Below are 20796 nucleotides of genomic sequence, written 5' to 3' on the forward strand. Positions count from 1 at the left end.
CCCCCCCCCCCCAGCACCCTGCCTCCCTGCTGCATGCCTAATGTATTCCCTGGTGATTCTGAGCATTAATTAGTTGTTTAATGGGAGTATGACTAAAAATGTAAAAGAAGGATTAGGAGCGTGAAACGTATGTCCAGCTCCTTCCCCGCACTCGAGGAGGGAATGAGAATCATTCTGGATCTTCTATTTCTCCAGGAGCCATTTGCATTCCCACCAGCTGCTCACTTCAGCTGCACTGGTGCTGGGCACTGCTGAAGACCCAGCTCAGCACCGAGGGACTACAGCCTCCTACTCTGGGGGTTACCCAGCCGGGTTGGGGGGAGTCCCGACTGAGAGGGGAGAGTGGGCGTCCGCTTCGCTTCCCGGAGCCCCTTCCTCCAGCCTTGGCTGCAAACCTCTGAATCCTGAAAGTGGGGGGAAGAGTTGTCTGGGCAGATGTGCGCGGCTCTCTAACGCAGCTCCTTTCTCTTTTCCTCTGCTCTCAGGCCAGTCTTGATTTTCAGCTTCTTCCTACATTTCTTTGAGACTCTCCAGCCATGCCACCAGCTCCCGGCCAGGCTGATCTACTAGGAGCCCCTCTTAATTTCTCTAAAATGCAAAGGGAAGAAAAGAGAGAAATGGGGCATTAGCCCATTATTTTAGAGGGTGACGACCCAGCAAAATAATAGTGGATGGGCAGAGATGACAATGTTCTTGTTCAGGACAAGTTCCGGTGAGGTGAGACCAGAGTTCAGTGAGAGGACTTGTTGAAGATACTTGATCATTTTTTTCCCCAAAAGGCTCAGAAAAAAAAAAAAAGAGGAAATAAAAATAAAAACAGCACGTGGCTAGTTTCCTCCAGTTTCTCTTCCTTTAAATGGCATTGCTTTGAGTTCCAATTGAGTAAGGAGAGAAAGTTTGAGTTTTCATGGATCTTACAAGGTTAGAGATGGCTTAAAATGCAGATCTCTCATCGGTTTTCCTGGGGGCTGAAGAGGCAAACTCCTTCCATAAAATGAGTCCATCTGTCGACTGTTAGCTATTTCAAAGTGAAGGGATTTGGCACTCAAAACAAATTGAGCAAGTTTGTTTGCCTGTTTTTCCTGCTAACACCAGTGAATTGAAACCACGGAGTCATTCAAGAAAACACAGAACATACTCCAGACAGCCCGCAAATTCAAAGGAAACTCGGCCTGTGTGCGGTTAGCCCTGGGTTAGCCTTTCTTGTGTATACACCCCGTGAGCATCCTTCAGAGGAGTCAGCGCATCTTCCTCAAATTGCATGAGGTGGTGTGCTGATTTAGGAAGAAGAGCCGTATGAATTTTAGAGGGGACTTTGTTTTCTATTAGAGACCGAGGAGAAATGCGTTTTAATGGCGGGTCTGGTTGGGCTTTGTTCCCAACAAGGATTAATATTGGTGAGAAAAACGCCAAACCATGAGGTACGTCTATTTTCTGATATTTTCCTAAAACATATCTTGATAGGATGTCCTTGAGATCGAAAGAACTTTGCCCCATATGCCTGGCAAAAGCCTTCACACCTGGTCTTCCAGGAGAATCGTATTTATAGTCCTTCCACGCAAAGGCGAGACCCTGCCAAAATATCCTGTTCGTTTCCAAAATACAGGCTCATTGGGAAATCAGAAAATATGGAATTAGAAGCAGGACCCACTTTTAAAGTAGGAAAGGCCCCTCCAGCCTTACATACTCTAGACTTTCAAGAACAGACGCTCATAAGGGGAAAACTTCCTGCTCCTTCCCCTCCCCCATCCCCTGCAATTTAATACCACTCTCAGTTAGGAACCTTAACCTCGTCATTTTAAAAAATGAGATATCCGCGACCCGGGGTGAACTTGTTGAGTATAGGTACAGCAGAGGAAATTCTAGACTCTGAGAGTCCCAGACTTGAGCAAGAGATCTCATGCCGAACACTGGCCGGTGTGTGGCCCTGTCTACCTGCGCTCTTACACTGTGATCCACCCGCCTTGACCCCAGACGCTGTGCCCTACCCCCTGCCTTACTGTAGTCCAGGCCTCCCTCTGGCCATCGGTCTGGAGATATTCTCCCTCTCTCTCTCTCTCTCCCTCCCTCTCTCTCTCTCTCTCCCTCTCTCTCTCTCCTCTTCTCTTCTTCTCTTCCCTCCCATCCTCCTTCCCTCCCCTCCCCCCATCGCCTCCATCGGCTGTGCTTCTCCCACCTTCTGCCACTAGCTCACCTTATTTTTCTAACTTCTCCCAGTCATCATCTCCCTTGCCACCCCATCCATCCACCCACCTCCAGTGCTGCCCTCTGTGGATCCCTCCCTTCCCTCCCACAGCCCCTGTAGACAATCAGTATTGTAACCAGCTTTCCTCTACTCCGCAGGCCTGAAAGGAGGTCACGCGCGCGCACACTCGCACCCACACTTCCGAAGCCTCACCCGATCAAACCAAGGCACACTGCCCTTTGTTTCATTTCATGGGCCACTTTGCTTGTCCATTCCTCGTAAGCTACCCAGATTTTGCTCCGCGCGAATAGGTTTCTGTCTCCCCAGGCTCTGGCCCTCCCACTCAGATTTAGAAGGGGTTTGACGCGCGACCTGTTTTTTCCCCCTCCATCCCATCCTCGTTCCCTCCCTCCCATCCCCATCGCCCTTCTCCCCAGCTCGAGTGCTAGCTCCTGCTACTGGGCCAGCTCCTGTCGGTCGGTGGTTGCCTCCGGCCCCGCTCCTCCGCGCCTCCCTCCAGGGTTCTGTCCCCCGCCGCAGCCGCCTGGGCCCCTGGGCCTCACTTCTCAGCCCTAGTGGTCCCCCGCCCCCGTCCCTTCGATCGCCCCTGTACGCTCCCCCCGCAGTGGCCCAAGCGTTGTGCTCGCCCCTTGATCGCCCAGCATACAGCAGGCTCGGCCGCCCGCCCGCGCGCCACTGTGCACTGGAGTTTGGTGGAATCTCTGCTGACGTCACGACACTCCGCACACGGAGTCGGAGCGGAGGGAAGAGAGAGGGATGAGAGCGAGGGAGGGGAGAGAGAGTGCGAGACCGAGAGAGAAAGCCGGAGAGCAGCAGACAGAAACTGCTCGCGCCCGCTAGCTTTAGCAGCCCCCCGCGTGGACCCTTTCGGAACTTGGCACCCTCAAGATCCCCCCCCGGTTCCACCCAGCCCAGCTCCACAGCACTGGCTGTGCAGCCCGAGCCTCGGCCGCCTGGCAGTCACCCTGGGAAGCGGTGGGACGGGGAGACAGCCGCTCTCTCTCCAGTAGCCGGTAAGTGGAGGCCCTCTCTCCCACAGAGCTGTGAGATAATGCGAGTCTGGAAATTTGTTCCACTTTGGAGAACCTCCGCCGCGTGTGATTTGTGGCTCGCCGGGCTTGTTTCTCCCGAGGTAGCGCAGTTGGCAAACAGATCTTGCAAGAGCCCTGCTCCTTTCGTCCTCAATCACAGACACTAGAACAGTCCTACCGGCCGTTGAAGTCGACTGGAAACCAGACATGGCTGGCATTTAAAAAACGAGGAGGCATCTTCCCTGAAATTTCGATACCAACAGGGTAGGGAGAAATCCTCCGGCTGAGGATTAGCCGACTCAAGATAAGATAAAGGGCCAGCTACAAAGTTTCGGCTACTGGAATAGATTAGCCCCTTCCCATCATTACCCATTGGAAAAAAAGAGAGAGAGGGAGAGAGATTCCTTCTTAACTGGCAGTTAGTGACCTCTCAGGCCCAAGCGAATTACCTGAGAGGCAGGCCTAGATGCCAACCCGCACAATTACTTCGGATTATAAATCCTTTAAATTGATCACCAGTCAACTCCAATCTTGTACTGCGGGAGATGCATTTTAAAGGGATGCAGGGAAGCCACTATTTTGCAACTGGTAACTAAGTAAAAGCATGCCATTCCAAACCGTGGAAATACGGTCCTTTTATTTCAATTTAATCACCTTCCCCAAACAATTTAGAAATCAAACTATCCTAGGAAGCTGGGACATTTTTGTTTTTATCCTATTATGTAGGACTACTGTATTTTTTAAGGTGAATTAAAATGGGGGAGAGATTTTTACTATTATGAATTACAATAATATGCATTCATACATTCTAAACTATTTAACGAGCAAGTAATTTGATTTTTAAGAGATTTCTGCATCCCTTTCAGACCATTAACTACATTTAAAGACGTTTTAATCACATGACGTATCTTTTGGAGGTAACTCCATCTAAAACCAATAATTTCACAGAAACAAAGACTGTTACCGAAATGAATCGAGGATTTGTTTTCTTGTTGTTGGGGGGTTGGAAATGAGCACAGCATTCCAATAATCAAAGTTTAGTTTAAAAACAACGTAGCTATTTCACTCACGGAATGTTTTGCTGTGCCTCAGCAAAACTGTGCCTAAGTTACTGCCCTGCTTTTGTCCTGTAAGTTGAGCACGGTTGCCTTCCAATGCTCCAGAAGCACGCATTCCACAGAGCTTTAAAGTAAGCTTGCTCATGGTGAAACACGGAGCTGTTTTAAAGTGGGATCTTAATTTCCTTAAATGATTACCCACTGCAAATTAATTTGCTGGCTAATCACACCAATTTAGTTCATTTAAAACATATGTCCTCATGCTTTTTATTTTTCAGCTTTTCATGAATGGTTCTGCTGTGGGATAAGAAGGGAAATGAAAAGGGTGAAATGGGAAAGGTTTTTTTTTTTCTTGGACTGATTAGAACCCGTAGTTTCTTCTACAATTCTGTCCTTATGCTGCTGGGGCAGAAATTAGTTTTTTGAAGCAAACTGCTCTGTTTCTTCGGCCTGGCCTATCTGCCTGGCTAGAGTGGCACTGTGCATGCTAATTCCTGGGTAGTGCTTCATTAACACAGTAGAGAATGGAAGCTGACCCAAACCAGATTGCTTGGCATATACATTCCAACCAGGAGGTGAACTTTTGGCATGAGAATAGCTTCAAATCAGGAAAGGTCTCCTATCTAAAAATGTTGAGATTAGCCATTGAAACCAGTGTTGTAATCTGGCAGTGAAATTTGTCTGTCACACGTTAGCTGCCTTCATAGGGCAAGCTTAAGTACCATCAGATAAGACTTGAAGGTCTGTCTCTCTTTAAAGAAAAAAAAATCGTCCTCAGTTAGTTAGACTGGACCCATTTATTAGGCCTGGTCATTCTATGGAGCATAAAATTTAAGTCTCGGGATTCACATTACTGCGAAATACATCTCAAAGTCACAAGGACATGTAGCAGGAGCTAAGGAACACGTCTTGATCTTTTCACTCCTTTGGGCCGAAGCCTACCGAGTCTTGAAGCTGTGCTTCTTATTGCTTCGATTGGTCTTCAGCGCCTTAGCGTGGGGGGTGGGGAAAATGTGTAGTTGCTGACTTACAGGTCAGGTCTTTCTCTTCTGTATATTTCAGTCCTTGAAAAAAATAAATAAAACTATTTGCAGTAGCCATCTGCAATGCTGTGGCTACCGGCTAATAATGCAGCCAGTTCAGACATATAAGAAAAAAAAAGAAAAGATTATCGAAATGATGATGACATGCAAATTTCCACAGAAATTATCATAAGTAAACATTTGAAGTCTGGACTAATAAAATCCCATCTGTGTTACTTCATATCGAGTTAGTAGAAAGCTGTGATAATGAATTTTGCAATATCTCCCGAACAGACATCTCAATCAGGGACTAATCCTGTGATTTTACTGCAGAATCGCTAAATCTGGAGCCGCCAAACTGCTACTTCTGGGCCCACGGGTCCACAAGGATCGGCAAAATCCCTATCCCCGTCTCATTAGCTGGAGGGTGGGGGGGGGCAACTGCTTGTGGCTCCCCACTCTTGGATCCCTAGGCCACCATACCAGGTGGCCCCTCCTCCAGGCAGCACGACCTTGGCCAGAGTCCCCTGGAGCTTGGATTGCTCCAGAAGAGGCTGAGGAGCGTGAAAATGCACCTCAAGCCAAAAACTCGGTCCACCAGCCTGGCAATGCCCGCTCTCACCTCCAGCCGTGTGTTCTAAGAGAAAAGGACCCTCCGATCGCAGGCGTACCCTGGTTAGCAAGAGTCAGGAGCCAAGATTCAAGGGGCCTGAGAAACCCTTCTTCCCTTTCTTGTCTTGAAAGCAACCATTCCATCCAGCCCTCCGCCACCCACCTCTCCCGGTTTGCCTGTGGCAAAGAAAAGGGGCCGCGTCAAAAGCTCGGCTGTCTGAGCTGCGGTTGGAAATTTGAAAAGGATCTAGCTTGCCTGGGACGGGAAAGGCCGAAACTGGAGGAGCAGCCTCCCCAGAGCTGTTTGGGCTTGGCCGCCCCTCCAGGAACGCTTGCCCGGGTCTCCTGTCTCGCTCAGCCCGTCGTGTAACTCAGCTCTACGATCTTAAATCATACTTTAGGGTAAATAAATGGCTGGATGAGTATCTCCAGGGAAAAGTGTGGCTAAATATGGAAACGCGGCTCCTGGTGGATGAGAGGCCCTAATTCAGCTCACTCCTGGAGCACCCTTGGCCGAGAGTCCCTCCCTTTGCAGAATTACAGAAAAACGGAGGGAAAGTTGCTTTGTGCAACCGGGCATGCTGTTTCTGGCCTTCTGCAAATGTTTGCTGAGCTCAAATTGACTGACACCGTATTGAATGGTGATCTTTCCAAAGAGAAGTCCATTCTCCCCACCCCCAAATTGTGTATAAGCTTAAGGTTGCTCCCTGGCCTAGGCGCCCTTGAACGTAAGTCCCCGCAGCTTCTCCAGAAGCTCGTGGATTCATTGGCCTCCTAACCTCTGGGCCCTTTCCCCTTCAACTGGGGACGTGATCCGTCCAGGTAAACAGCGGTGGGAGTCCTGGAGTCGAAGCTGGGAAGATGCTCCTGGGCTCCAGGAGGCTCTCCGGCTGGCCGGAGAAGCGTGCCTGAATCTCCCAGCACCTAGGAGCCCTTAACAGCAAGAGCTGATCCTGAACTCCTCGCAAGTAGCCGCCTTTGAGCCTCCAGCTACCGACGGGCCGCCACTTCTCAAAGTCGTACCTCTCTTCTGTTTTACAGATAACGGGGAATGGAGACCAATTGTCGCAAACTAGTGTCGGCCTGCGTGCAATTAGGTAAGAGCTCTCATTTCTCCTACCCCGGTCTCTAGAAGGGAGACAGCCTGCGTCTTGCTGCGAGAGCGGAGAGAAGGCTCCGGCTCGGCAGAGAGGCCCCCAGCAAGTGGAACTTTCTCCAGGGGAGGGCTTAGGCGAAAAGGAAATCAGACTAGTACAGCCGTGGCCTTGCCCTTTTGGGGAGGTTAGGGCTCCGGCGAAAGAGTGAGGACTGCCCTGACACTCCCTCCAAGTTGCCCGTCGGGTGGCCCAGGGACAGATCCCTGCCCTCACTGAGTTGCCAAGGGGCCGGAGGGCTGGACGTGCGGTCCGTCCTTCCTCTAACGGGCTCTTTACTCCCTGTCCCATTTTCCCCCTCCATCCCACCTCGTCCCCTAAACCCTGGTCCCGGGCTCCTTTCCTCCGCCCTTTGGCATCCGCCGCCACTGCACGTGGGGCGGGCGCACGAACGGCCCAGGCGTGCAGCCGGCAGCCGTTGAATGTCTCTTCTCCAAAGACTCCGAAATCAAAAAGGTCGAGTTCACGGACTCTCCCGAGAGCCGGAAAGAGGCAGCCAGCAGCAAGCTGTTCCCGAGGCAGCGCCCCGGCGCCAATGGTAAGGGGGGAGGGAAGCGCGGGCCGCGCGCTGGGCTCCTGCCTCCGAGACGCTGGGCTGCCGGTGGAGCACGGGGCGGGCGAAGCCGCCAAAGCCGTTGTCCCCTGCTGCAGAACTTAGACTAGTGGCCTCTGGGTAGAACGCGAAGCAGCCGTCCCAGGGACTTTAATTCCTTTCCACAAATTATACTGCACTCCTGAGACCCAACACCTCTCCCTTTTCTCTCTCCCTGTGGTCTGATCCCCTGCGCACGTCCCAGCCTACTACGGCCGCCGCATCTGGTGTGCAAAGTGGTCCAACAGCGACCTCTGTCGCTCTCCTGGTCCCACTGCACGCTGCACTACCAGGGCCCACCCGTCCCTGACACTCACAGCCAAGCCTCACCCAGGCGGCTGGGTGCAGTTTATCGCGCCAGACAAACGCTGGAAAGTCGTGTTGAAGGCTCGCTTCGAAGGGTCTGGGTTTGGACCCCAGTCCTAAAGAGCAGGAGACAGAACGAAGGCACAGCACAAGAGGCCCCTGCAGCGATTGGGAGCTCCTGTCAGCGAGCCCCTGCTGCTGGGCTAGCTGTTTAGGCCTGGGGCTTGGAAAATGTGGTTCCTTGGTTGGTTGGTTTCACCCTCGACCAGTCCATAGGCTTGAGCAAAAGGTGAAAAAGTCTACCATGTACAGCGAAGGCCCTAGAAAAATAACAAACTCGTCCTTTAGAGAATGTATGTGTGTATATAAGAAATGGAGAGGCCTTCATTTGGAATACATGTAGAATTCTAATTTAAGTATTTTTTCCTAGTCGCCGGGTTTTCTGAGCTTAATAAGTGCCCGACCTTAGGAGGTTGTTGACCTTTGATTGTGTGAGGAGATAAAACTCCCCACAGCTCTCGACCCCAACCCCCACACAAATGTAATATGTGCCAGAGTGGGTAATTTGGAACCCCCGACAAGTAAACAAAAAGTATTACTAAGAAAACACACATACACACACACAAAGACGTTCTGCTTGTATCTGAGCAAAAAGCATCATTTGTTGAAACAAAATGCCTAAAGCAACCTGCAGCTTCCCCTCCCGGACTTCCCTAGTCTTCCTGCTGGGCCAGTTAAACGCTCACTTGTCCGGGATTAACCTCAAGGGGTTAAATGGGGGCAATGCAGAGATAATGTCGGCTGATTTCTGTCATTAAGATTGTGTTAAATTCTTCTTCTGTTTGATAATCGGTCGTAAAAATAAATTATTAGACCGGAGAATGTTTGGGATATGGTTAAAAATCAAGAGTAGCGATGACTCCCAGGGAGAATGCTTTGTGCAAGCCTGGCCTAGGCCCTGACCGGGCCTGGAAAGCAACATCGTGGGGGGCGGGGGAGAGCCAGCCGCCGCCCAGTGGAGGGCAAGTTACATCCTGTGGGTTGTGACCCTAGAACTCGACCCCACCTCTAACCCTGTTTTCGTTGACCTGAAGAATTGTTTCTGAGGCTAGGTGGCCTGCTTTGGAGGTAGTAGACGCAGGACCCCGTCAGGGAGTCTGCGGTAGGATAATGTCCTTGTAGGTAGGCAGGATGGTCTGAGAGCCTAGGGAATTAATTGAGTCCCTGCTGTCAAGTGTCCTGGCATTCGCTTTTAATAATAGGAGAAAGAAAGGAAAAACAAAATGGTGGGGAGAGAGAATATGAATATGAGTATCAGGGATTGTGGCGTTTACTTGAAGGACAGATTATTTTAGAGAGTATGTGAAAGGGTTTCCCCATATATTGCCAAAATTTCTGTTTTTCTATCTTTTGGGCCCAAGGAAAAAAGCTGTACAAATGTGTTTAATAGCATTCATTTAAAAGAGGCATGTGAGGGGAAGAGGTACTGAAATCCTTGGGTTTTAGCTGGTTCGTGTGAGTCTATGTGTGTTTGTGTGTGTGTGTGTGTGTGTGTGTGTGTGTGTCTGTGTGTGAACTGATCAATCAATCAATAATAATAATAATGATAATAATAATAATAATATGCACCAGTAAGCAAAAACCCCTAATCACTGCAGGAATGTCACCAGAGTTAAGTACCTTTTGGAGATTATGAAAAATAATTTGTAGAATATACAAACTTCTGACTGGAATTTATTTTTTGTACTTTTAAGGTTTCTTTTACTTAAAAAAAAAAAGGAATACTTATTTTTAAATACCATGCAATGACAGAGAGAAAGCCAGTATACTCCGTGATGGCGCCCTCCTCTTCTTCCTCAAATAGCCCAGGCTCCTTAAGGGAGACGCCCCAGCTCCGTATTCAAGCTAAGGCAGGCTCTATATACCACCACCAGACTCAAAACTTGAAACTGGAGGCAGTGTAGAGAGAGGCTGAGAGAGTTAACAGAGTCTCCAGGTCTGGCATTTGGAGGGAGGCATTTTGGCCAGTCCTATAGAAAGGAGCAAAGTCCAGCTAAAGGCTTCACGTGGCTACGTTTTTGAGGAACTCTCAAATAGTCTTGACCTTCAGGAAGAGAACAGAGTGCAGAAGGTTTGGGAGTCGCTGCTGTGGAGGAGGGCATAAAGCCCACAACACTGCCCGGCTTGGCCTCGAAGCCTGTCCAGCTTACCCGGTGACAGGCGCCCCGGTACTTCGCCCGCTTTCCCCTACCCTCACCCCACCCCACCCCCAGCCATGCCATTAATTTTTAAATAGCTTTGAGAGATCGGCTGGGTTAAAAGTACTCTGATTGCCCCAAGTCCTAGATTTTCCCCTGCCTCAGAAGGAAACTCCAAGGTCCCACCCCCCACACCCGCTGGGTCCCTAAACACCTCTTCTCCCACGGGGGCAGCTTAATCGCCTTCCGGATGATGAGAGTAAACTCTGGCCCTCGCTTGGGCCCAGTTTCCCTCTTGAGCCCCCATTCACTTAATCAGCAAATGTTGGAGAAGCTCGAACTACGTGGACTCCTCATCTACCCACAAAAGCAAAACGATCTGGTTTCCCTCCTCCATTGCGAAGCCGCTTAAAGCGGAGGCCTTCTACCATTGAGACCTTCTGTAGCAAAAGGCAAGATGGTGGTGATGGAAGAAGGGATCTAAGCCGGGATGAGGAAGGTTGTTGAGGGGGGAAGTGGAGCGATCTTGGCTGTAACTAGGAGGCAAGATGCAGGCGCTAGGTGGAGATTTGAAGCTTGAGAAGGCAAAGCAACAGAACTGGGTGGTGACGGTTATCTATTTTCTTTTCCCTACTGGACACCCATTCAGCCTGCAGTTTTCTCGGCAGAGGCCTCTTCTCTGTCTGTGGTTTCCAAACCCCCACCCCACCTCCCCATCCCAGTGGGAAATTGTACCAGATGTCCAGGTAGTCAGTCAGTCCCTGACGGAAGGTGGCAAGCATTCTTTGCAGGTGGCGATTCTCCCAACCAACCGTCTCCATTCTCACTCAAAGTTTCCGCAGGCTGCTTAGGCCGCTGCTCCTCACAGACTGCTGTTAATATATGCAGCAGTTGTTAGAGCGGCTCCGGGGAAAAGGAAATGTATAACGAAAGCTTATTCGTGAGCAGGAATATACTAATGGAACAATCCGATGTCTTCTTAATCCTATGTAAAAAGCTTTGTCGTCTTCCTAATATTGACTGAATGGGTAATTAATGGCTCTTCATCTAGACGAATACCCTGTAATCCAAGATAGGCAAAAGACAACAGCCCGAGTTAGAAGACAAAAGGCACGTCTGCGGCCACAGACCCCTCCCCAGGGACTCCCGCTGGGAAACTTTCTTCCCCTGGGAAAGAAAAGGAGGTGGGGGGACAAGACCTAGCCTTTCCGGGCTTCACGAACCATAGAACTTGACCATGGGCTCAGGGATCCAGAAGGCAGCTTTTCTCTCTCCAGCTCTTCTCTTTTTCTTCTTAACTTCTTTAATATGTCCTCATAGAGGCGTCCAAGGATCACCCACACACAAAAGGTCCCTTAGAAACCTCAACACTGGACCAGGCTTCTTTTGGATCCAGGACACTCCCTCCTTTTCCAAACCTGGCTTAGAGTCCATCAGGACTAAAGAGGCTGAGGTAAAGGGAAGAAAATCCTGGAACACACGCACGTCACACACACACACACACACACACACACACACACACATGCACACCACACGAAAGTATGTCTGTGTGCTGAAGAACCATTAGGAGTGATGGAGTCAACGTCTTTGTGAGGGTCTGACATGGAGTACCCAAGATTCTCCCAGCGTGTTTTGAACAGGCTGACATTTTAATTTAAACCTTTAGAGTAATACATTACTAAGGTTACTACAATGAGGTAGGCTCCTTTTTTTTTTTTTTTTTTTTTTTTTTTTTTGTCAGCTGACAGCTTTTAAAATATTATTTCGCTAGGGAAATAAAAGCTTCATCTCAGATTATAGGTGGGTATTTTTGGATTTATGTGATTTATGGTCACCATGGCAACTAATGCTGAATGTTAGCTACCAGCGTGTCTGGGAAAGAAAGAAAGGATAGCAGGAGAAATAGGAAAAGGAGGTGAACATGAGCTGGAGACAGGGGATTGATTTAATCCAATTATTTTTTTAAGTGACTTCAGTTAGCCCTTGCACCTCCTTCTCACCAAACCTGGATATCTGTATTTATTTTCATTTTCATTCTCTTTCTGCCTGGGCTGCTCTCAGCTTTTCTCTCCTTTCCTGAATCCCTCTCTCTTTTCCTTTATTTCCCCTTCTTTCCTCCATACCCCGAAGTCACATTAACTATACCAATCTCACGGGTCAGTAAATTGGTGCTTTCCAGAAACAAGTGGGTGTCTAGTAAACCTGCCTCATTCAGGTGCAAATACAGGAAGGGCATTGCTGCTTAGGTTAGTAGGTGTCACTTCCCCTTTTCTCACTGAGCAGTGGGGGATACCTCCCACTGGCACCTTACTACCTCCCTAGGTTTTCACCCAAAACCCCTTCAAGGTTGAGCTTTTCGACTGGTGCTGATAGGGGAGAAACATAAGTTTGTTTTTATAGGGCTGTAATGGATGAGTATTGGTTAATCTCTGACCTTCTGAAACACAACAGAATCCAACCATTTTTGTTTTGTTCTGTCTTGTTTTGTTTTTTCCATTTACAGAACAAGAAAAATCATCTACAGTGAAGCTTTTAATTTGGGAAGGGGGTTACTGGGGGAGGGGGTGTAGTCAGGCCTGGTTTGTGTCCAGACTTGAAAGAGGGGATAAGAGGCCACTTCTCTGGGTACGGTGCCTGGTCTCCTCTTCCACCAACACACACACACACACACACACACACATACACTACCCATCACGTGGCTGGGTCCTGGCCAGGCGTCCTTGAGCCACCTGGGGCGATGCTGTGCACACATCCCTTTATGGCCTGACAGCTCAGAGAGACCTCTAATTGAGCCATCTTCCAGGTGAGTTCTGAGGGCAGAGTCTTTACAAAATTTGAAGATTGATTGATTGGGTCCCAGCCCATACTCTGAAACTGCCAACATGGACTGCCCAGACCTACTACTCCCCAGGATGGCTAGAGGGAGTTTGCTCAACTAACACTAAAGAGTGTGAAATTAAATAAGACTTTAAGACCGGTAATCAGTGGCAAACACCAGCTGAAGACACGCCTGACCCTGTGTCACATACTTCCCTCCCGGAGGGTCTTTCTTTGAAGGGGTAAGCAAGAAAACCCAATTAAGGTGACCACGGGGCCTCCTAGCACCATGCTTCCTTTCTTTGGCCTCAAAGAAGGCATATAGAGCAAGCCAGGCCTCCTCTCTCTCTCTTTCTCTCTCTCTCTCTCTCTCTCTCTCTCTCTTTCTCTCCCTTTCTTTCTTTCTCTGTCTCTCACTTTCTTCCTTCACTCCTTCCTTCACTCCTTCCTTTCTTTCCTTTCTTTTCCTCTCTTCCTTTCTTTCCTTTCTTGAATAGAAAACTCTGATGTTCACAGTACCGAACTCCCTACAGGTATGATTTGACTTACAACCCCTTCTTCATCTATGTCACCTATGACATCATTACAGATCACATCTTGGTCTCCATCACACACCTCCACACCTATTCTGACATGAACCCTTTCGGTCCTTGAAAGGAGGACATCCTATCAGGACTGCTTGGCAAGTACAAAGCAAGTTAAGAGAGGGTCAGTTAACTGAAAAATATTCTTCAAAAATATTTTTAAATCAGTTATATGTGTGTACGTGTGCTCATGTGTGCTCAAATGTATACGCACACACACACATCAATGACATACAATTCTGTCTTTAATCAGCGTGGATGTCTTTATTCTTGACCTCAGTGATTCTACACAATCTAAATTTCTACCTATTTAGACTTGGCTGTCTGTGCATCTGTGTCTTTCCAAAATCGCCCATACTTTGGCACTATGGGGAACTACCACTTGACCCTGGGTTTTCCATCCATTTGGGGGAGGGGGCTGCTTGAGACCCTCCTCCTGTGTAGTTTTCCATATGCATGTTCTGCTACAAAGTGTGGGACTGCCAGGACTTAAGCTGAAAATCTCTGGGTTGAATGAGAGATGACCTTGAAAATCTGTATGACTCTTTGCAACTTCTCCGTTTGGCAGGAAAGGACTTTTTTTTTAAAGCCCCCTAGCCTCAAAAACAGACAGACAAATATCATTAACAACAACTCTTTTGCCACTCCAGATTCAAATCTGAGGCAAAGAAGCCTATGCCTATAAATCTAGAGAACCTTTTATCCCTTGATGCAAAAGAGTCTACCATGCGATGAAGCATTGTGGTCTACGGTACCGGGATGCCCACAATGATACTGAGGCTTAAAAGAAGAAACTAGAATATGATTAGTAAACACATTGGATCTGGATTCATATTGACTTAGTCATACATAGGTCACTGGCTGGCAAATGCAAGGGAGAAAATATTTACTTTACACATATACTTTGTGAACTTGAGGGAATTAAAGGAAATTCAATAAGAAAATGGCTAGAAACATTTAAAACCCTTATTTAAAAGACTTAAGCAAATTAGAGTCTTATCAGATTAAAAACCACTACAAATGTAAGAACATTGTCTTCATCAAAACGCTGTGGGGTCTGAGGAGGAGTCTCTCCCGCCCGCCAAATCTCAGGGATAAAATGCGTCATTTAAGCACCAGATAATGAGTAGAATGTAAATTAATTTAACCTTCTTTACCAACAGGCTGCTGGTGTAATGTGTATAATTTAGTGATAAGGTTGCAAGACCTAATATAGCTGGATGTATGAGCCTCAGTTAATTCAGGCCTGACACAAGGGCTTGTGTTCTGCTGAGCAGGTGCATGTGTGATTATGTTGTGTAGAACGGGGTGAGGCAGAATAAAGGTTAAAACTAAGAATGCTGACCTAAAGCTTATAAAGAAATGTCTAAATATCTAAATTCTTAAAGTGGAATGGCAGCAGTGTGAAAAGACTGGAAATAATTCTCATTTGGCCCTTTGAACCGTCTCGGGTGCCTTTAAGGTGAGAGGGATTGATGGTTGATAGTGTTGGGGTAAGGGGTGAAAGAGAGACAGATGTTATAACTATATCTGTACTCAGCTTCATGTGCTGAGTGCCCAGCTAAGTTCCCCAGTCTTGTGAGCCAGAGCTAGGAAGGAGTTTGCTAAAGAATCCTTATACTGGGGCTGCAAATCATTGACTATAACGTCAAACAATTACATTCAGGGAAGATAACACTAAGTCTACTGTGAAACAACGGCAAACGCCGAAACCTGGGGAGGGAAGCACTTTGTGTTCCTCAGCCGACCTAGGCTTGGGGGACAAAAGAGGTGTGTGTGTGTGTGTGTGTGTGTTGCCAGATCTCAAACCCAGAACCTTCTGGGAGCTAGGGAAGTATGCCAACACTGCGCACAATCCTCCGCTCCAGTCCCACAAAGGGCTTAGAAAAAAAAATCATTTTTGAATGTGTTTGAATTTATATCTTTGGCACTTAAATTTCCTTTGGAATAATGCTGCGTGGGGCTGATTCCTCCATGGGTGATCTCTTTTGTTTTATACAAATGAAAAAGGATTTTGCTTTTCCTACTTGGGCAGTCCTCTAGGCTCCCCACCCCCAGTGCAAATCTACTGTTTCTGCCTACTTGTGCTTTAATGATTCAAGACAGCCTTGAGCTCCCTAGGAAAAGAAAATGACTGTTAAAAAAAATCATCCTTGAAATTGGTCATTTGGCAACGTTCTTAATTGTATGGAAATTCATTAAGGCATATTTTCTATATAATTAGCTCAAGGTTGTTGATTCTCCCGGCTAAAGCCTGGATTTGAATCTGATTGATAATAAAGTAAACAAGAGAGTCGAATTTAAAGCATAGCTCTCTCTGGCTAGGACCAGCTTAATACAGTGTACAAGGAATTTGAAAGACCTAGGATGTGTCTTAATCAACGTTAAGTAGAATGGATAAGCTTTCGGCATTTCGAAAACGCTGGGTTAGGGTTTCTACTCTATTGTGAGTTTTCTGTCTGGGGACTAATAACCATTACAGAGGACGTGATTTGAGGCGACTTTTTTATTCATGTATAAATCCAGAGTGAACCACCAAGCAGTTGTTCGACTAAAGTCAAGGTAATTTTCTTTTGACGGGTCCATTTTCTTCTCGATTTCTAATTTATTAGCCTGCCTTTTCAAGACTCTGTCTCCTTTGCAATTAAAGTAAAGCTTCCTCAGATTAGCGCGACATTCACCTGACAGGCGAATGGGGGGTGGGGCGGGGGGGGACGGAATTAAGATGAGAAAGGTGATTTGCTGATGTTTTTAACTTTAGCTTTAGGTAGCACGTCGCCTTTCTGTCCTGACCCGGAGTGTGTGTGTGTAGTGGGGGTGGAGGGGGAGCTCTGGTCTAGAAATGGATGTGGTGAGACACAAAAGGAAGAGGGGAGGGGATGCTTGCTGACTGAACCTATACCTTTCGGTCTTCGACTTTTCTTCTTCTTTACCCTAACCCTCTGACTCCAAGTCTCCTCTCCCCTACCTTATAGTCCTAACCCAAAACCGAATAGCCTTTGGCTGAGCAGGACCAGAATTCCCAGGAGCGCGCCTGTGTAGACCGGGTGGGCACAGCAAGGAATTAGTTGGGTCTCGCACTGCTGATAGGTGCAGACAGAACCATCCCCTCTGCCGCGGCTCGGGGCCTCGTGATTGGTGTGGAGCCACGTCACTCCGACCCGAAGAAGGGTCTGGGAGGAGGCGGAGGCGGGGAGAACTGGGGAGGGCCGCCGCAGAGTGACGTCTTGCCACCAGGAAGCCCGCCTCTGGTTTTAAGATGTTAGGCCAACAGGGAAGCGCGGAGCCGCAGATCTTGCCGGTCTCTCGCCGGGGTGTCTGGAGCTGAGCTGCAGCGGGGCCTGGCTCCAGCTCGACGGCCCGAGGGGGTGTGCGTGCGAGCCGCGGAGGGTGTGCTCGGAGGCCCGCGCCGTGGCCGGCCGTGGCGGCTGCAGCCGCCGCGGGGGATCTAATATCAGCTACCTGTCCCTGTCACTCTTGACACTTCGCTGTCAGGGCTGCAGCGCGGGGGGCGGGCAGAGCGCTCTCGTAGCTGTCCTTATTGGAGGGGTATCAAGGGGAGGGAGGGAGGCGAGAAAAGGGTCTTTGCCCATTCTTGTTTCGCTTTGGATCGTGGAAGTCGGCTCCCTAAAGAGGCTCGCAGCGGTTCCCTCCTGCCCACGTTCCCAAGTCTCCGTTGCCCCCCACCCCCAACCCCCGACTTTCGGCGGCCGAACTCTTTTTGGCTGGAGTCTGCTGCTAGAGGAGACAGGGGCAGCTTGGTTGGAGAACTCGGGCAGTTCGCGTCCCCTGGCTCTACAAGTCTCGGCTAATACGGGGACACTTGGCGCCTAGAGCGCTACCCAGAACCGGCGGCAACCGGGGCTCGACTCGGCGGTAGCCCTGGACTCGGAGGGCGCCGCACTCCCTCGTCCATGAACTGCATGAAAGGCCCGCTGCCCTTGGAGCACCGAGCAGCCGGGACTAAGCTGTCGGCCGCCTCCTCACCCTTCTGTCACCATCCCCAGGCGTTAGCCATGGCTTCGGTCCTAGCTCCTGGTCAGCCTCGCTCTCTAGACTCCTCCAAACATAGACTGGAGGTGCATACAATCTCTGATACCTCCAGCCCTGAAGTCGCAGGTAAGGCGCCGCGCTGCCCCACGAACACTTGGAGCGCAGCCCTCTGGCGCTTCCCGGCCCGCTCGACCCCCAAGGAAGTCGCCCCCTCCTAGGGAAGGCGTGGTCGGAGTGGTCGTTCTGTTAGCTCAAGGCAGAACTTCCGGGAGCCTGGATTCTGGTGACCCCCGTCCCTTCCATTCAGTCCCCTACCGACCAAGACTTGGTCCCTGTGGCGGTAGTAATCCCTCCCACGCCGCCGAGTCTACCTTGGTCTTCCTTCAGTTTCTTGGGTCACAGAGTGCCTCAGCATTTCTATTCAAGGGCGTTCAGAGGCCGCCCCGACTCTGTCCCCCCTTCTCTTGTTAGCTTTTACCTCCCGGGGAGCCTCATGCTTTTAAAAAGTATTTCTAAAATTACTTAAAAAGGCCCCTGGCAACGAAGCAAGTCTCCCCTCCTCGCGAGGAGCTGGCGGACTTGCGTCCCTACCTGTATTCTAACACCCACTTTCCAAGCCTTCCAAAACCTCATGGAAAGCTGAGGTTTGGGGGGGGGGGGTGTCTGTAAAACACGCGCATGGTCGTGTTTTAAAAGTATGTGTTTCTTCTCAACGGTGTATACTTTTGAGCAAAGGCTATAAAAAAAAATGAACGTACCGCCTCAGTGAGATAAACGTGTAAACAAAACGTGCGGCGCTGGGGGAGGGGAGGAAATGGGGCGCACACACCCACACTTTCACCGCTCACCCCCAGACACAGCGCTCCCCAAGGAAAGGAGGCGCCGCGCACAGCCCCGTCCCCGGCCAGCAGCCGGGCTCTTGGCCGCCTCTGCCGCCTTTGCCGCCTCTGCGGGGGAGAGGAGAAGTCGCGTTTTGCAGATGGGGATCTGACCGAAAGGAGGTGTTTTCTTTCTGCTTTGCCTTTTCAGAGAAAGATAAGGGCCAACAGGGAAAGAATGAGGATGTGGGCGCGGAGGACCCGTCCAAAAAGAAGCGGCAACGTCGGCAGAGGACTCATTTCACCAGCCAGCAGCTGCAGGAGCTGGAAGCCACCTTCCAGAGAAACCGCTACCCAGACATGTCCACTCGCGAAGAAATCGCCGTGTGGACCAACCTTACGGAAGCCCGAGTCCGGGTAGGAGCCAGCACCCAGTCTGGGAAAACTGGGGGGGGACTAGGCCTTGCTAAGTGGCAGAGTCTGCAGATCAGGGGTGGCGGGAGGAGTGGTGGGTGGAAAGCAGTGGGTGGAACGCGGGTGGGACGCCGCTTTAGAAGAAGAAAGGGCCGAAGGCCTCCAGGCGGCGAGTGTGCCCGAAGTCGCTGCTCCGGATTCCCGGGCAGGGCTGTCGCCTGGCGCAGGCGCCGACCTCACCCGCTCTCTGCCGGCCCATCCGGCGCCCTCCCAAGCTCAGCTGCGCGGGCATTCCTCAGTAAAGGGCATTGTGTTCCCGGCTTGCCGTCGCCAGACAAGCGCCAATAAAATCCCTCCCCGCCAGGAGCTGTGAACAGGCTCCAACCTGTGCTCCTAGAACAAGAAAACCCTCCAGAAACACGCAAGGCTTGGCCTCACTGGAGAACCTTTGCCTAGCCCGGCCCAGCCTTTTTCTCCCTTGACTACTAGCAAGAGTTGCTCACAGGTCCTTGCCGGGGCGGGTTTTTCAGCCATTCAGATTTCTCTCTCATTCTGGTACCTAGTTTTGTAATCCCTGGAAGTAACGACTATTCTGCTAGAGCTTTTAGGGAAGGAAAAAAAAAGAGAGAGAGAGAGAGAGAAGAAAGACGTTTCAATTTGGTTTATTTATCTTCTCGAGAAAGTTCAGCTCAATGAAGGCTGTACTCACACCCCTTGCTTAATTATAGTCATAGATTTATAAAGAGAGCTTACCTTTACTTTGTTGCAAATCTGCCCCTTTATGGACTGGCCAAAAAAAAAAAAAAAAAATTGAGCTTAAATAAATTACCCAGTAGTAGTATCCTGGTTTAACGCCGGGTCGGTGGGAATGTCCGAGATTGTTAAGATTCTGAAAGAGGAGAACAGAACTCGGCGGACTCCAGAGCCGCCTGTTTTAGAAAACACGTTCTGTGTAGAAGAAAGAAAAAAGAAAAAAAAGTGGGGGAGGGAAGACAAAAAGGAAAATAAAGACAGTGTCAGGCAACAACGAAAGTTACAACTAAAGCGTACTCCCAAAGCGAAGAGAAGGACGAAGTGGTCAGTTAGCTCCGAGGCTGGCTAGGCAGTGCCTCGGGGTTGATAAAGGAGCCGGGAAGCCGCCGGGAGTGGTTTTAGTTTAACTGCGGGGGACCCAGCGCTGGTGCAGGGCCCGCGTGGTTTTGAGCAAGGTCAGACTTTCTTTAGCTTTCTTTAGCATCAGGGAACGATGGGCCTTGCACGTACACTCTTCTCGCCTGGGCAAAGTTTAGAAGACCTGGAGTCGAAATGACAAGTAATTAAAATAAAGACACAATTTGTCTTTCACTGAAATCCCTGGGGAGAGCCCTCCCCACCCCACCGGCTTTTCCTCGGCCCCGTTCCTCTGCAGCGGGTGCACGCTCCAGCGGCCTGCTTCCAAATGCTTACTTTTTCAGCCAAGTGCGTGAGGCTTGCTTTTTATAGCAATAGGGTGTAAAGAGGAAGGGGGAGGGAAAAAAAGGAAATCGAGAATGAAAGGAAAAAGAGAAAAAAAAGCGGATTAGACGGCTGGGCGCGACGGAGATGTGTAATGTGAAACATCACCGTTGTCAGCTCTGGGCTGTTGAGCCAGGCCTCTCTCCAATACACAAAAGCCGCTCTCTGGGGCGACTGGCCGGCCGAGTGTGGATTGGAAGAGGGGTTGTGGCGGGGCCACCGGACGCGGGTGCGGGGGGCGGGGGTCGTCCAGCCTCCCGCAAATCCACAAGACAGCACAAGGACCCGTGCTAAGCTGAGTCCAGAAGCTGGCTAGGCTTGGGTAAGAGGAAGGTGATACAGATCAAAACCAAGGGAGATGGAGGGCTAAGCTCACTGGTTCAGAAATCCCAGTTTACGTGCTTAGCTCCTGGAATTTAACGAGCAGACGATGAGGTGGTCTTTTGCTTTTTATTTGGTTGTTTTTCTAGGGCATCCGGGTCCTAGCGTTTTCGGGG

General features: G+C 49.7%; 1 protein-coding gene across 3 annotated transcripts in view; it reads left to right on the plus strand.

Annotated features, from left to right (window-relative positions):
* Nucleotides 1-20796, plus strand: part of LOC116093770 (pituitary homeobox 2) — a 24792-nt gene that overhangs the window by 2210 nt on the left and 1786 nt on the right. The window contains exons 1-3 of one of the 3 annotated variants that reach the window (XM_031375470.1): nucleotides 2725-3219; nucleotides 6971-7026; nucleotides 18603-18808. In XM_031375470.1, coding sequence (XP_031231330.1) covers nucleotides 6981-7026; nucleotides 18603-18808 — 252 coding nt within the window. In that variant the 5' untranslated portion in view covers nucleotides 2725-3219; nucleotides 6971-6980. Of the gene's footprint in view, nucleotides 1-2724; nucleotides 3220-6970; nucleotides 7027-16836; nucleotides 17700-18602; nucleotides 18809-20796 lie in introns of those variants that run through there. The other 2 variants (XM_031375471.1, XM_031375469.1) reach the window with 2 other exon arrangements.

Source organism: Mastomys coucha, unplaced genomic scaffold (genome assembly GCF_008632895.1).
Source record: "Mastomys coucha isolate ucsf_1 unplaced genomic scaffold, UCSF_Mcou_1 pScaffold16, whole genome shotgun sequence".
In the NCBI taxonomy this organism is placed as follows: domain Eukaryota; kingdom Metazoa; phylum Chordata; class Mammalia; order Rodentia; family Muridae; genus Mastomys; species Mastomys coucha.